The sequence below is a fragment of the Lampris incognitus genome, chromosome 19 (genome assembly GCF_029633865.1).
Source record: "Lampris incognitus isolate fLamInc1 chromosome 19, fLamInc1.hap2, whole genome shotgun sequence".
NCBI classification, from domain to species: domain Eukaryota; kingdom Metazoa; phylum Chordata; class Actinopteri; order Lampriformes; family Lampridae; genus Lampris; species Lampris incognitus.
The window spans coordinates 15045546-15062527 of NC_079229.1; the positions used below are offsets into that span (position 1 = coordinate 15045546).

The following is a 16982-nucleotide window of genomic DNA, read 5'->3' on the forward strand; positions in this document are numbered from 1 at the left end:
GTGATAAAGATATTGATAAAGATGTCAGATTAAATGTGTCAAAGCCAAAATGACACTGAGTTTTTGTTGGTCATGTGGACACACAGCAGCTTGTTCCTATTTACCAGCAAGCTGTTAATATATAACTGAACAAACAACCCCCCTCCCCCTCTCTCGTAACTTTGCCAGAAGTGTCTCAGTTTGTCATGTGAGGGTATAACAGATAGCACAGAACAGATACCCCAATTCAAATAAGAGTAAAGGATTTTTTTCTGGTGGAGGGTGAGAAGGAGAAAAAGAAGAAAGAAGACTGGACCTTCAGCAGGACCACGAGGCTGTACCCAAGTGTATTTCTGTCACTGTGGCATGGCTAGAATAATATGGTGCACGGCAGCAGCGGCTGTGGTGACTTGTTTGTGTTTGTGGGGCTCCTCGGAGGCCGTGGGGGGAGCTAGGAGCCGACCGCGACCTCAGAAACGCCCTTCCACTAAACCAAAGGTCGACCCCATTGACCAGACTCCTTCTGCACAGAATACAGACTTGCAACAGGTAAAAAATGAGGGCGAGGGAGATGTAAAGAGAGACGGCGAGTGTGTTTGCCTGTATTTTTTCAGCTTTTTTAGAAACAAATGGTGTGTTTAATGTGACTGGCTCTTGTTCCTTCTAAGCTCTGACTGATTCCTCTCAGAGAGATTCAAAATCTGATTAGTAGGAAACTCGAGCTGCATTTAGACCCAGTTTCCATCAAAAATGGAGGATTACACTATACTGGTTGAGAAAAGGGTCACTTTTTGACATTTACATGTGGACAGTAGATTTTCCAGGCAGCTGAATGTGGCATCAGCTGTAGCACATGAGAGCAAATGGTTCACGGTGCCGTTATTTGACCTTTGCACCACAACAACTCCATCTGTAATGTGGTTATACCGTATTGTCACAACAACAGGAACAAAGTGTAGGACTAACAGAGAACGGGCTGGATTCACAGTGTAGCTTAACAAACTATTGACTTTGAAGGCTTTATTGATTAGAGGTGACTCAGCAGCATGTGAGGAAAGTGTCCACCGGTGTGGGACTTTGGTCAGAGCATGAAGAGTGTGGGCCTGCTTTTATATTTTGTATCTTTATTCCAATAATGGTGTCCTTAGATGCTGCAAAAGAATGCCGCATCAAGTGAAATTCAAAGCGCTGTTTTCTGAAGGTCCATTCCTGAACTTCCAGGGCGGTGTAGAAGATGCAGGTTGACATGCAGGGGTATGTCTGAGCAGACCACGTGAGTGTGGGTAAAGAAGGAGGACATGAAGGCGTTATTGTGTAAATAGGAAATTTGAAGCAGTCTGGGGGACATTTTCAAGAAAATTACAGGGAGAGGTTAAAAGACAAGAATGGGAGGACATTGGTGATAGATGCATCCTTTAGCAATTCTGTATAGAACTGCTAAAGGATCCATCCATCACATATAGATGATGGATGCATGGTTGGAATTATGTCTCCATTTTTTTTTTGTGATAGTGTGAGGTACCAGTTGGGTGGGATTCAGTGCAACATAAAAAAATCAATACCAATAAATCATCAATGTGCAGCATTGGCTTCGAAATACATTCCTGTGACTGCTTCACTGTTCAGTCACTCACTTTATTTTTCTGCATGTTCAAGCCAACCTATCTGGCACCTGCGGTGACTACTACTACTACTACTTTCGGCTGTTCCGTTAGGGGTCGCCACAGCGTTCTCTGCATCTTCCTCTGTCACACCAGCCATCTGCATATCGTTCCTCACCACATCCATAAACCTCCTCTTTGGCCTTCCTCTTTTCATCTTCCCTGGCAGCCCATATTCAGTGCTTAAACAATTTAAAGAATTTGAAAACGTTCCTGGAAGTCAGATAAGGGGACTAAGGGGATATCAACTGCAGATTTGACTCCTTCTATTTGTCTCTTCATCTCTGCTAGATACTCATTTTATTTGTTATTAGATGGGAGGGACGTGGTACCTGCTCAGTGCTGCCTCCAAGTGTTCCTACCTGATGAGGCATGGGACCAAAGTGGAGCCCACGGTCATGACCCTGACTCCTCCGTCCGCCACTGATGTGACCATGTCTGTTCGCACCAAAACCCGCCAGTGAGTACAACGCTACAGTCAGCAGCGTGCATCATGTACACGGACAGATGCACACTTTCATGCAAACTTGCAGCTCTTTGTTGAAGTGTGCATCTCTCAGTGCTTCAGTTCATCAGCAGAGCGTGCAAATGTGCAACCTCTTTCTCTGTTTCTCACTGTGGACTGATCTCGCTCCTTCAGCACTGCATGGGGAAACCTGTATTGTTTCACATTTAACCGCAGAGAGGAAGCAAAACAGTTCAATCCTGCCAATTTTCTTTATTTTGGAGTTGAGCTACTCATCTTCTTTGCAAAGAGAGAGAGAGAGAGAGAGAGAGAGAGAGAGAGAGAGAGAGAGAGAGAGAGAGAGAGAGAGAGAGATGCTTATGAAATATTGCTTTTTCTTTTTTCAGTTTAGGTTGTTGTTGCAGAATGGGGCTTGTGCTCGCAATGATTTGCGGGTTACAACCTTAGTTTTGGCCCAAGCGGAGAAGGAAAAAAAAAAACCTCTTGGCTGTGATGTGAACCCGCCTAACATCTAGGGACTAGATTAGATGTTGTGCAGCTGTGAAAGGTAAAATCATAACAGTGTGGAGGCGGGGGCCTACACAGTTAGTCATATAAACACTAGCTCTGTAAAATGATGGAACATGTTAATCAGTTTAATCACCATATGACTTAACTATTTTGAAACTTCAACTATTTTCACTTGTTTTTTAGCTTCCAAAAATTGTAATAATGTCATGCTCTGCACTCTTGGCTTTTGGAGTTATGGGAGGAGGTTGAAGTTAAAAGAAATATTGCCATTAATTTGCATGAATTCTATGCCCCGGTGGGTTGTTAATGCTGATGTGTCGCCTCTCTACTCGCCTCATATTTTACTGGTATGATGTTCTGGACCCCACATGTCGCCTACGTCACATGGGCCTCACATGTCTTCCATATTACATACGTAGGCATTTCAGAGGCGCTTAATCTTAACGTATATTTCCCCCCCGAGGAAAAGAAAAGCATTGATTTTCTCCCTTGAAGCAGCCGTGATGTCATGAGGACCATCGGCTCCACCATCCTCAGCTCATACCAACGTGTGTTCAGCTCAAAGTGTGACCACACCTAGACAGCTCAGTTACTCCAACAATGCCCAATATGTTATTTGTTTTTCTATTCTATTCCTTTCTATTTTCTCTTCAAAGTAATCATCAGTGTTGGGAGATACTGCAGGTTTATGATGTTACCCCGACCCCAGGACGCCTAATACTTAAAGGTCAGTCCTGAAACACTACACACACACACACACACACACACACACACACACACACACACACACACACACACACACACACACACACACACACACACACACACACACACACACACCTAATAAACAGGCAGCATATTAGAGTCAAAACCAAATGAGCACTTAATATCTCAGTAAAGGAAAAAGATTCTACCACAAACACTACCATCAAATCTTTAACAACATCAGGTTAAAATTCTGCATGGCTTGTCCTTTGCCATGCTCTCAATATTATAGGCTTCAATATAGCACATTATTTGTCACTTATTTCAGAACTTCTTACCGTCGTAAATAATTTTAAAGTCGTGTTAAGCGGCCTACTGTTTGTCTCCCCCAGGCCCCCGTCCTGAGCTCAACACCGATATAGTGATTGGGGAGACGGACTACAGGTCCTATGCCATCTTCTACTTTCATAAAATGGGCAAGATCACGATGAAACTCTATGGTGGGTTCCTCCTTCGCCAGGCTCTCCTTCATGTCCCATCTCTGTGGTGAAGGAGTGGTCCAGCATGAACCAGAGTGCTGCATGAGACTTCCCTTGTCCCCTTATCAGAATCAGAATCAACTTTACTGGCCAAATATGCATGTACACAAGTAACATCAAAGTGGATGTTGTGCTATCTGAAATAGTAAATAAAAAAAAAAAGAATGAAAAATCTGCAAATTATTGGATAGTTTTGCTCCTCTGAACGATGTAAGTAAATAGTGTGTCTGATCATTTTAAAAGAATACACTGACTTTTTGATGTAAATCTCAATTTGTAGGTGTGTGATAAGGAGACTGGCAGTCATTTTGTTTTCCCTTTGTCTATTTCATTGCTGTTTACTCAGTTCTCGATCATGTACGCTAATGCAAAACACACTTTGTATGTTAATTCAAAACTCTATGAATCTCACCTTTAAACTTGTTCCTGTTCCTGCTTGATGTCCTGCACTTGCAGGCAGGTCTGTAGACAACCTGTCGGAGCCCGTCCTGACCAAGTTTGAAGAGCTTGCCGAAAAGCAAGGACTGGGACTGGCTTATATCTTCCCCTTTCCTACCTACAGTATGTCAACATATTCTTCTCTCAAATGATATTTGATGCAAATATTCGTTTAGAAGAATGTTTATAGCTCATATAAGATCAGCTGATAGCCAGTGCAGCATCCAGCTCCAGCAGGGGTCATACGTTCTCTACAGCAACCAACAGTCATTTTTATTGTATCTGTGAAAGTAGTTTGCCTTGAAGCTACAGATTTTAATATGAAATCCAACACGTTTGTGTTATTCAACAGCAGAACTTGCTCTCAGTTGTCCCCAACTGAACTCAGTAAAGTCTTAAAAATTACATCAATGGCATCTTAAGCAAATTCAAAGCAGAAGCCTGCAGGGAAAACTGGCTTTATTTTATTTGGCAGTAAAAGGACTCTTTTTCATGCTCCCTCATAGCTTTTGACAAGGTTGTACTGTAATAATATCAATATTGAAACTATTTAATATCCCCCCATATCATTGTATTATTCTCTAGAGTTCGGTAGTGTCATTTAAAATGCACAAAGTATAACTGCCATATTTTCTGGGGCAGCAGTAAATGTCTTGTTTACGAGGTGATCAGCTACCCTACCACCACAATTTAGAAGGATGACTCCTGTGCAACGTTTCTCTCCAGGTCACTGTGGTGCTGTGGACCAGGACCATATCATCAGTAAGTTTTTTCTTTTTTGAATTATGATTGACAGTCACCTAACCTGATGCTGCAAATTGAGAGAAGTTATTTTCATTTGTCTGTGCACCTCGGAGAGGTATAGTCACACAGTCCAGGCAAATTTATCTGTTTGATGAAGAGGAGGGTTAAAACCAGAGAAATTCAGAGATTTTCTGAAAAGCTGAGTGATACGACAACAACACGTCTTCAGTATGGAAAGGACGTCGGGGAATTGACACCTTTCAAAAGAGGACGTCACGCAGACGACACAATGAGCAGGACTGTGGATGTGAATGGCTTTAGGACGGCTCTGCATCGTGCTGGCCTGATTAAAAAGCTCCACCATAAGAGCTTTCTCCGAAAGCAAAGGCATGAATAACTTCAGGCTCGTCACCTTGATCTCTCTAGTCATGAAGACCCATGAGAAACAATTGCTTACCCACCTGATATTGATCAAAGACCCCCCTCCAAGACCCCCTCCAGGTTGCCTGGAGAGCTACCTGTGGATAATGCAATCGGCATTGATTTGTATTTCATTGTACAGCACCTTGAGGGCTCGGGAAGCCTTTCCAGAGTTCTGTTTGTGGAGATTGTATCAAGATAAGGTTTAATGCCTGAAACGAGATACAGCGTGTACTTGTGTGCATGAAGGAGAGAACGACAGACAGACAGACAGACAGACTGATGGGGGGGTGGGGAGTGGAGACGGAGAGAGAGACAAAGAGAGAGAGGGAGGGAGGGAGAGAGAGAGAGACGGCGACATAGACAGACAGAGAAACAGAAAGAGGGAGAGAGACTGAGACAGAGGGGGGCAGAGAGAGGCACAAGCAAAAAGAGAGAGACAGACAGACAGACAGACAGAGAGGGGGGACAGAGAGAGAGACACACAAACACACAGAGAGAGAGAGAGAGAGAGAGAGAGAGAGAGAGAGAGAGAGAGAGAGAGAGAGAGAGAGAGAGAGAGAGAGAGAGAGAGAGAGACAGAGAGAGAGAGACAGAGAGAGAGAGAGAGAGAGAGAGAGAGAGAGAGAGAGAGAGAGAGAGAGAGAGAGAGAGAGAGAGAGAGAAACAGACACAGAGAGAAGGACACACACACACAGAGCGAGAGCGAGAGAGACGCAGATTGGTTCAGAGGACAGTTTTTTTTAAACAATTATATATTAGGCGGCTCGATCCACCCCCGTTAAGTAACTTATCACGTTTACTTGACCGGGCAGGGCATGTGTTTGTCTCCACTTGTGTAACCACTTATTTAAACTCTGTCGACTGAATTCCACTGTTCTCTGGCATCAGCGCTGTGTACTTATTGATCATCTCTGGTTTTCTTCCACAGACTGTGTCCCCACGTGCTGAGGAGTGCCCCCCGCGGGCGCGTCGCTGCGGCTCACATACCAGACACAATGTATCTCGTTCATGCTGTCGTAGTAAAACTGCTGCGTTGAGATTAACCGTGGTTAAACCCCTCCGCGACACAGACCTGCCGCTTTACACGAGACTTTCCAACGGCACCAAAATGGATCCCGTGAAACCCAACGAAGCAACAAATGATTCACTTCAACGCGATAAAGCACGAACATAATGCATTTGGAAGTTTTGCACGACTAGCCAAATAAAAGCAAAGCAATATCAATACGTCCCCAGTTTTATCTTGGAAAAAAAAATATCAACGTACTTTCTTAATTTGTTGTCACAGGTATGAGTCATGATCATATTGGACAGGTCATTTTGTTTGTCTGTGTGATATTAGGGGTGCATGTTTCACATGTTTTGTGAGTTGGTGTGCGTACTAATGCGCATGCATTTGCACGTGTATACATTGTTTGTGTTTGTATGAAGTTAAAAGAGACGAACGTAGCTAATGTAGACCAGATGTAGGCACCGGGAAAAGTCAAGAGTTCGGTTACAAAACTGGATAACCAAACAGGGCTCTGCAAAATCTTTACCCCCACAGCGTCTGTCATAGCATCAGTATCCCCGTGGTGTGCACGTGCGTGCGTGTGTGTTACGTAAGTAGTTGCTTGCAAGTCTGCGCCTGTCTTGTCTCCAGTCAAAGGGAGCTGTGATGTGTCCATCATGAAGTGATCCCCCCTCTGTGTTAAACTCAAACCCGGAGGTTGTAAACCCGATGATTTGATCAAAATTCAAAAGGGCACAGGGGTCCGCTGAAGTACCCCCCCCCGCACATCATCATTTGGGCCCCGTAGAGGATTCAATTTCCCTGCTTTCATCTCTTTTAACTCATCTTTCTGTCACAAACGCAACGAGCCAATCTCAGATTTCATGTTTCATCCAACGAGCCCAACTCCGAAAGCATCGCTTTGAAAAGGGCGTGAGAGCAGAGCAGTTTTGAATTTTCACCGTAAAACCAATTCAAATCCTTGCCTCAAAGCCGTGGCAGGATTTCAAACGTGCGTCTTTCATCGCCTCTGGTGCAGGAGAGGTGAACATGTACTCCAAATGAATGGTAATAATATCGACAACCCCGCGGCAGCTCTCCCAGACGCAGCTTGGGGAATTCAGAAGTGCGTCCGTCCAGGGGCACTTTGGGGTCTCTGTTCGAAACCTAACGGGGGTTCCTGTAGACAAACATACACCTTACCGGAGGGGGGGGGGGCATTTTTAACAAGAGTCACTGAATGCCCGAAGCCTGCTGTTTTTGTAGGCGATGAAAGAGGCACAACTGGGAGAAACTGCGAAACCACTCCATTTGTTTATCCAGGCTCTCATTTCACCTCATATGCATTGACTCCCCCCCCACTCCCTCTCCATCTACTCTGGACCCCCACCCCTCCCTACCTCGGACTGCTAGTTGTGTAACAGCAGTGATTTATATGTCTGTGGGAGACGGCCAAAAAGCTTTACAAAACAAACCTTGGTAGAGGTGTCGATGTTCTTTTTTCTCTCGCACGAGTGCGTGAATGTGAGCCTTGAGGGAGGAGTTTGTGCGTGCATGCGTGCGTAGCGGGGTGTTGCTGGTGGAGGGGTGGCCAGGGTCCTGTAGGATATAAAAAGTCTCGGGGAGCCTCGTGCTCTACTCACTTTCTCCGGAGACGCCAGTCATCCTTCCACCGGGGACGCCATCACAACCAGCCATGAAAACCACACTGCTGAGGATGCTGGCCGGCCTGCTGTGCGCGCTGTGCGCCTCTGCTGGCCGCATGCCTGTCGAAGACTTCAACCTGGAGGGGGTGAGAGAGAGGGAGCAATGAACAGACAAGAGGGCACAGACACGACACATTATTCCTTGTTTTGTGTGTGACTAACACTTGTGTAGCAGCACTGCGCTGTTAGGACAAGTCAGTCTGTATTCTGTGTGACTCTGACTTGGACGCGGACATCATTCGTGCAAACTAATTAAATGGCCTAAGCATTGAATTTGTGCAATCAATGATCTCAAATCAAGCTTCTCTGACTTTGCTTTTCAGGAAACAAAAAAAAAAACAACACAAGACCTAACAGTGGTGCCATTGAGTTGCTTTGTTGATGGTGTGCCGCATTCAGATTGTGGCATATATTAACCCTTACCTCCACATAGCCACCATAATTTCTCTCTCTCTTGCTCAGATGGCTGGCAAGTGGTACATGGTGGGCATTGCCACCAATGCACAGTGGTTTGTGAGCCATAAGGGAGACATGAAGATGGGCACCTCGATCGTGGTGCCAACTGCTGAAGGAGATATGGACCTCACCTATTCCAACCTGAAGTAAGTTACACAGCTTACCGTTTCACCCTCAACCTCTCCGCTATAGAAATTCATTTGGAAACCTGTTTGTCTGCCCAAATGATTCCTCCCTGAATATGATGATACATGAATCAATAATTTGGCCCTGAAGGCCCATAATAGTCTCCCGTCTCTTGTGTCTAGTGCCGATGGTACCTGCTGGAAAATGACTCACCTTGCCAAGAAGACAGAGACTCCTGGGCGGTTCACCTTCACTAGCCGCGGTGTGTGCAGCACACACACACACACACACACCCCTCATTATGCATATCGGACATGCTAACTTGTATTTCTCTGTGTTTCCCAGCTTGGAACAATGAAAATGACATGCGCATTGTTGATGTCGTGTATGATGACTATGCTGTGGTCCACTCAATCAAGACCAAAGACGGGGTGTCAGATGTTTTCAACAAGCTTTACAGTAAGTTTGACTCACCAAATTCTGCAAATTCTGTCCCAGAAAAAAAAATCTACAGAAAGATCTGCTGTAGTGATTAAAGTGAGTGAAAGCTGTGGCAGCAGCAGCCCAGAGGTCAGTGGAGGTCATAAAGTATGTGGCGGTCCTCAGGTTGCCTGCCAGAATTGAGAAGTTTTTAAGGAAATTAATGTGTCATTCTAAATTTTGTTCCCGATCTTTTCAAATGCTGTAAGAGCCCAATGAATTCGCCCATCACCTCCTCGTGGCCCGGTTTGTGAGCCTTTTGATTGATTTTTTTTTTGGGATTTTGTGCCGGTTGCAGGTCGCAGCCCTGACACGAGTGCCGATCTCCAGCAGAAATTCACAGATTTCGCCATTGAGACTGGAATTCTCCCCGAGAACATCATCATCCTGCCGAAGAACGGTAAATGGTCTTCATCAACATCTGAGAACGCACAGACCTTTTGAGACAGACTCTTGCAGATGATCACACACACACACACACACACACACGCACACAAATATATGCATACACATATACACACATGCACAAACATATATACACACACATGCATATATGCATGCACAAATACATGCACACATATACACACCACACACACACACATACACACCACACACTAGTTTGTCATATCTGCATTGTTATTATTGGATGGCCTGCGGCATTTTGTTCACCAGCCTCCTATTGTTGGTTGTTTCAGCCGAGTGCCCCAGCGCATGAAGACTCCTTCAACACCTTCATCCCTCAACATCCCTCGCCATCCCTTTCCCTGCCATCCCTGCATCTGCCTTTCATCTCCAAGCAGCGTGATCTTACCCTCCTGTCTGCAGCAGCCCAACAGCTTCAGGGGAGACAATAAAACTTGTTTGCGTGTATCCCTCTGACTTAGTGCAGCACACTGAAGACAAACCCTTCATCAAACACCAGTCTGTCCAGCCCTGTCTTTTACTGTGGTGTCACATTGATGGAATAAAGGGTCGATAAGGGGGACAGGGAAAGAGACAAGATTACTTTTTTTTTTCTTTTACTGTGCGTTTGATTTTGTTGTGTGTATTTTTGTTATAATAAAACTGTGGAAACAGAAAAGAGAGAGAAGTCGTTATTACCTGATCAAAACAAAAGAAAACACTGTTTTACAAGTCAGCTCAATGAACGGAGATTTACTTCACAGTTAGCTGCACACAAAACTGCTATTGGATGACAGACTATTGTAGAGCTGGGAGCTAGTCCCTCATGTACAGCTGTGGTCAACAGTATTAGGCTTTCATGTCAGTGTGCATATTAGACTAACTCAGGAGGCAGGATAACATATGTATATAGGGAAAGGGATAATTATGGCGATCACTTTGTAACAAGTAAATAATTGACTGATTGCTTATGAAAGGCAATCCCTCTCCATGTGAAACACCAGCATTTGGAGATATAGGAGCTGGGTGAAGAATGTCTCTTTACCTTGTTGAGCTCCCACAGGAAACCACAAATCACTGTGCTAAGAGGCGCTTGTGTTTGTGCACATCCCTTCAGAGATGGATGGATGTGTGTACTTAACCAGAGGACTCACATTAACTACAGGCAGTGGTCCTAATACATTGCTCAATACCAGCTGAGTGGTGGTAGACTTTTAGCTGCTGCACATATCAAATCCATGGGTATTTTAACCACACAATACTGTTCACATCACTGTGGTCCCAACGTCTACTTTCCTCCTGCTCCTAAAAAAGCAGAGAAGCATGTGAAGGGATAGATTTGCATGCTTCAATTGAAAAAAAACAAACACTGTATAGACAAATAAACAAATAAACAAACAAATTCATAGATACATACATATGAATAAAGTATTAAAGTACATAAAGTATTACCTCCAATTGGGTTGTCCTACAATAACTTATTGTTTCCTCCAGGCGCTCAGCCACATTTGAGGAATACATTCAACTGTTCGATTAAATGTAAATTATGAAGGTGGTGGACTCAAAAACAATACAGTAGTTACAGTAAAAGGAAAAAAATTTAGTCAAATATAATTCACAGTGAATGGAACTGTCTCAAAGTTGGTATTACTACTATGATCGACATTTGTGTGAAGTGGGAGCGAAAATCTGCAAAGTCCAGCAGTAGAGAATTCCCCTCAAGTAAATTAACCCTTTGCTGATTTCACAGATTAGTTATGCCTTGATGATCATTACATGTAAAAATATCTACTTCTTATTTGTCTATTTCCCCCCACAGTCCAAAGACATGCAGGTCAGGTGAATCGGCTGTACTAAATTGTCCCTAGGTGTAAGTGTGTGTGTGTGTGTGTGTGTGGGGGGGGGGGGGGGGGCTGTGATGGCCTGGCGCCCTGTCCAGGGTGTCTCCCCGCCTGCCACCCAATGACTGCTGGGATAGGCTCCAGTATCCCCGCGACCCCGAGAGCGGGACAAGCGGTTTGGATAATGGATGGATGGATGGTATTTGTGGGTGGTCTATGGCTTTTGGAGCCTGCTCCTCTTGACAGACGTTGCAACAGGTCGGAGGTCGGAGGTCGAGTTTCCTCTCATCCTTATTGTTTCTATGATTTGGTTGCGATGGGTTATTATTATATCAGTTTTGTAACTTATTTATTAAAAGTGAAATCGTTCAGACATACAATCGATATTTGTAATATCCAGTATGTAGCTGTGTCAGTATTGGTGAAAGAGATTCACTTTGTTAAGTGCTAGAGGCCAGATTGCAGGCAGTGAAAGATAAGAAATCTTGACTTGACTGAACTGGTCTTGGAAACAATCACAGAGATTTTTAACAGATTTTTCTAGAAGAAATAAAAAAAAAGAAATAAAGAAAAGGAAAACGAGAAACAAAAGACTGAAAAAAAAAAACAAACAAATTTTAACTCGGCTCCTGTAATTGTACCTTCTTCATCAGACCACATGGTGGAAGCCAAGATCTAAAATACTATTTCGTATCAAGCGCAAAGACAAAGACCAAGACTATGACAATGGTTATCCAAGAGAGGAATCAGAAAATGTGACTAGTATCAGGGTGTTAACTCATAGAAAGTCTTCTTTTTAAGCAAGCTGTACTGCCAAACCGCACAGACCCTCTCACTCGCACAGTGGTTCATTCTGACCGACCACGTGATACCAGACGGACGATGGGGGAGACTGACAGAAATGTCCGCACGCTTAGGATTTTTAAACCAAATGGATAAAATTCACATCTAATATTTCTATGCAACCACAAAATTCACATAAATACACATACAAGCACTCGCTAACATTCCCAGACTAAAATTCAGCAAAAATAAACTCATGAATGGTCACCTATGACATGGAGAATGTGATGAAAATACATCTGGGCCTGGTTCATGTACTGACACCAAATGTTATCAGGTGAGGAAAAGCTGCAAGCAATTCAGATAAATAAAGGATTCTCTGTTAAAGAGGAATACGTGTTAACATCACGTTCTGACGAGACAAACTGGCAGGTGATGTTTAAAACGTTTGAAAAAAATCCAAAGTCTTCATGAAGTCACTCTATTTGATCAGCAAAAGCTGTTATTTCTCATGTCAGCATCTGTAAGATCCAGCAGGAGCAGAAAGACATTTATTTGGTTCGGCTTATTGCTATGTGAGTGAGTGAGTGAGCAGTCTTAAGTCATGTCCTATAGCTCCGAGTCCTGCTTTCTCATTTTGACCTCATTTGCTATCCTTTATGCTGGACTGAGATCAGGTTTACTTGACATTCAAGCTAAATAAGAGACTCTGCGTCTGTTCCCCATCTCTCTGTCTCTCGTCCTCAACTCTAGCCCCGGGAACCCCGAGTAGCACTATCTGCCAGGTATTATATTTGTGTAAGTAGTACGCATAAATAATGACAACTGAGTGAACCAGTGTCACAGAGTTGCAGGTTCAAAGCAGAGACATGTGCAGCACAGGCCATAGAACAGATTTGTGTACTTTGACATGATTAAAATCTGAGAGAACATAATTCAACGAAGAGTGGGTGGGACTGCTGAATGGAAAATTAAGATAATTATTCCCAGTAAAACACTTTGAATGGAGCGGGGAGAGGAATGTGATAACTCTAATTCTCACAATTAACACTTTGACCAAGGATTAATGTCAATGTGCATATTCAGCATGGAAGATTATACACAAGTGTCCAAATGGTTTTGGAAGGGGTTGTCTGGCGGTGGTGAGTGCAACCAGGCTGGACTGACATCACACCACCAGTCGTCAGCTCAGTGTTGTCAGTCTGCTGTGAAGGTCTGGGACAGCCGTCTATCATGGCAGGATACTCAATGGCAAGCCATTATCATCATTATTCAAGGGATAGTTCAGAATTTCTTCAGTCTATTCTTATTTTCTACTTACCACAAATGTTGAGTAGAAAAATCCCGAAATCGGTAAATATCTTCATCCGTCAAGTTCATTCGTCTTGTACTTCATACTGGACATGTGTGGAAAGCAAGCCAAGGTGGGCAAATCTCATTCAGCTGATAAAAGGATTCCACGGTCCACCCAAAGCCAAAGCAACACTACTGCAGTCTGCCATGGTCACACATCTCAGCAACACAAAGCTAACAGTACAGACATAACTTGAGCTTTCCATTAACTCCAATATTGATCAGAATAGCATTTGAAATGTGGCTGTAACACAGACAGTTATCAATTATGAGAACATTATATAATAAACCAAGCAGTGTGTAATCTAATGTTCATATATTGCTCATTACATATTGAATTCATGATTTTACATAAAAATGCTGTGAATCTCCAAGTCAAGGCCCGCTGGTTCAGTCATGGTGAGGTTTTGGCTCCCTGGTCTGGTCTTTCATGAGTTTACTCTCGCATGCGGCACACTCTGGAATCATGACAAGTGCATGTTATCAGCAACCAGGATACTATATCTCTAGTGGAGCAGATAAGTTTGGAAGGTATTGTGCATTTTATGACCAAACCATGAAACTTTCTCCAGTATTTCTATAAATCAGGAAGTTTATTTTCAGACGTGGCAGCATTTCAGATTTGACCTTTGGGACTAGGCAGAGGGTGGACAAATTTCAGTCACATTTAATTTTTTTTTAACTTTTTCGCAGGCCTAAAGGCAGTATACATCAATTATGTTTTATTTTTATGCTCTTATTACACATAGATGCGTAGAATGTAAACTCTGTTTTAATTAGAAGAGTACACTCAGTAGAGTGCAGACCCCCATCAGGCGTATCTCACCTTCTCCAGTGCTCAGATTTAGGTGAAAAACCAGCTGAGGAGTTAGCACTGAGGAGTTCGCACTCAACTGCGGTATAAAACAGATTTTCAACGGGTTTAAATCACTGCAACCACGAGAGGGCCTTGATCATACAGCCATAACTGTGCACAACAATTATTAGGCTGACAGGCCCAGTAGTATGCGAGATTAGCAGCGGACAGATACACACACACACACGGACAGAAAAACCAGTGTTTTTCCTGCCAATATACGCAGGGGTGGAGCAGTGATTTTAAAAGTGGGGGGGGGGTTCTAGGGGTGGGACATGTTCAGCCCCTGTTCCAGTCTCCATTACATGCTAAATCGACACGAATGCCATGCATTTTGACATTTTCTCTCACCACAATATGCAAATAACATTGAGTTCAAAATGTACATTGTAGCACCACGCCCTTCTCCCCAAGATACTGTATTTACCAGCACTCACATACCATTGTATTAAGCAGCATTAGCTGCTTCCTTCCAAAGCAAAGATCTAGCAAACCCATGTCCCTATAACTCCACTTACATGACTACTTAACATGAAAAAGGAGTCAATCTTCTTGTCTTTTCCTTTTGTGCATTTCTTTGTATCTTGCATAGCAAAAAGAACAATGAGAATGTTGAACAACGTCAAACTCATTGGGTGTTGATAGCAAAATATCACTAATGCTAGCACATACTTTCAAGCTAGCCACATTGGTCTGCTACAAACACTTAGCCTACTAATTAGGAGCTTGCTGACACAAGAGACATTGTAAACCGAGGGTGAAAGAGATGTCCCCAAAAAGAGGGGGGCATTCAGACTTTAACTTGCCATCTAGCTGTGAAAATGCCATCTAGCTAAATAATGTAAGCTATCATTAGCTTGCATTAAGTTTGTTTGCCACCTGGCTTGCTGCTAGCACAACGACTAGGATAGCCTACTTCATTTAATGACCAATGACTAATGTTAGCTGAAACATCACATAACAAGACAAAGTTACAGAAGAAAATTGTACATTACTAACTAGTTAAACAGCCGTTTGATCCCTCTGATCTGTTATTTCTCAATCTGTTATCAGAGCCACCGGGGAGTGACAGAGGCATTGTTTACGAATGCACACAAATAATTTTACCCCACTTCACCTGTTTACTCTTCCCTGGCCTGGTGGGTTGGTCAAATGGCTGATTGGCAGGATGGCTGTTCAATCAATCTGACTTGACCAATAGGTTGTCATGTATGGGGAATTCAGTTTCGTTTCATCAATGACTACCTTGGGAAAAAGCAACCATGTAGCCACGGGTGTGCCCGGGTGTGCCTGTGCCATCTAAATCTCGTGCCAGCACTCCCAATCATAAAATAAAAATGTATGAGCTGATAGGTCAAGTATCCTCTTTCAATGTTGTACTCTGCAAATTGTGTTTTATTCTGTATGCACAAGTTCAATATGGTCATGTGTGTCCTTTCTATGCCTAGCAGTCTACTGAGCATGCGCAAAGGGCAGTGCACTCGAGGCCAGCCTTTTTGCACTTCCACTATCATGCCCCCAAGTGCAAGTTTGGCAAGCAACTGAGTGTATTTCCAAGGCAGCATTTCTAACATTGAAACCTTAGTGTTTTGTTGATGCCTAATGGAGCATGTCAGAGCCAGCTGGCTTCTTGCAGGAGAAGCACACAGGCTTTTCAGTGTTAACATGGCTGTGAGCAGACCGTTTGTAAAGCCTTGGGTGCATCAGACTGCTTCACCTTGTCTGATAACCTCTGCCATCGCTGCAGCATGGTTTGATTATACTGTAATTGACAGGTCTTGTGCCATAGTGCTGTTTTGGTCATCAGTGTGGCTTCCAGATAGCATCCGGATAGAGGCCACTTCAGGCAATGATGCAGCACTGATGGCCTTCTTCTGGTCCTGACAAAATGGATGTGAGCCTGAAGTGGCCCACATGTATAATAGCAAATATGGCCCAAATATGCCAAATCAAATGTGGGCCCTTTTTTTTGGCAAAGATGTGGTGCTCTCGGCAACATGTAATCTGGATGTGGCCCTGAAGTGGCCCGTGTGGTAAATGGTGAATATGGCCCAAATATTACCAAACAAATATGGTCACCTTTGGCAAATATGTGGCACATGCGGCATTGCTATGGCTTGGTTCTGGCCCAAATCTGGCAAACAGGAGTAGAGCACCCGGGCGCCATCATTCATCCGGCCCACGTATGTGGGCCGGATGAAAGTGTCGGTGAGGGACAGGTCCTGGCCACAGCAATTTTGCTATCTGGGTTAGGGTTAGGGTTATGCCATTCCTATCATCCAGTCTGTCCAGGTCCAGCTCAGCTGGTATTTGACTAATTTCCTGAAATTCAAGGAGATCCCTGGCCGGTGAAACATAATCGCTACCTACTGGTGGCTTGCGTGACTTGGCAGGATACTGCAAATCTTCCCTAGCTGTTTCTACTTGGGAGAGAGGGCGGAGTTCCCGGTTAGTTGGGTTGGGTATCGAGAACTGGTTCCAGGTTAAAACCAATTCCAAAATTCCGACTCCAATGGATTCATT

The 16982-nt window shown here is 43.8% G+C and overlaps 2 protein-coding genes across 2 annotated transcripts; both read left to right on the forward strand.

The window, feature by feature from the left end:
• The first annotated feature begins 175 nt into the window (after nucleotides 1-175).
• c8g (complement component 8, gamma polypeptide) lies at nucleotides 176-6690 on the forward strand. The gene is made up of 7 exons (XM_056299699.1): nucleotides 176-528; nucleotides 1955-2100; nucleotides 3273-3343; nucleotides 3714-3821; nucleotides 4317-4421; nucleotides 5025-5060; nucleotides 6394-6690. The coding sequence occupies exons 1-7, from the start codon at nucleotides 346-348 to the stop codon at nucleotides 6411-6413; spliced, it is 669 nt and encodes a 222-aa protein (XP_056155674.1). The 5' UTR covers nucleotides 176-345; the 3' UTR covers nucleotides 6414-6690.
• Nucleotides 6691-8087: 1397 nt separating this feature from the next.
• On the forward strand, nucleotides 8088-10314 carry LOC130129843 (lipocalin-like). The gene is made up of 6 exons (XM_056299512.1): nucleotides 8088-8248; nucleotides 8625-8764; nucleotides 8927-9006; nucleotides 9090-9203; nucleotides 9523-9624; nucleotides 9920-10314. The coding sequence occupies exons 1-6, from the start codon at nucleotides 8153-8155 to the stop codon at nucleotides 9937-9939; spliced, it is 552 nt and encodes a 183-aa protein (XP_056155487.1). The 5' UTR covers nucleotides 8088-8152; the 3' UTR covers nucleotides 9940-10314.
• The last annotated feature ends 6668 nt before the right edge of the window (nucleotides 10315-16982 follow it).

Coding starts and splice junctions, on each gene's coding strand:
- c8g (XM_056299699.1), top strand. CDS start 346: ATGGCTAGAATAATATGGTGCACGGCAGCAGCGGCTGTGGTGACTTGT. Junction 4,422..5,024: donor CTTCCCCTTTCCTACCTACA/GTATGTCAACAT, acceptor GTTTCTCTCCAG/GTCACTGTGGTGCTGTGGAC. Junction 5,061..6,393: donor GGACCAGGACCATATCATCA/GTAAGTTTTTTC, acceptor TTTCTTCCACAG/ACTGTGTCCCCACGTGCTGA.
- LOC130129843 (XM_056299512.1), top strand. CDS start 8,153: ATGAAAACCACACTGCTGAGGATGCTGGCCGGCCTGCTGTGCGCGCTG. Junction 9,007..9,089: donor GTTCACCTTCACTAGCCGCG/GTGTGTGCAGCA, acceptor TGTGTTTCCCAG/CTTGGAACAATGAAAATGAC. Junction 9,625..9,919: donor CATCATCCTGCCGAAGAACG/GTAAATGGTCTT, acceptor TGGTTGTTTCAG/CCGAGTGCCCCAGCGCATGA.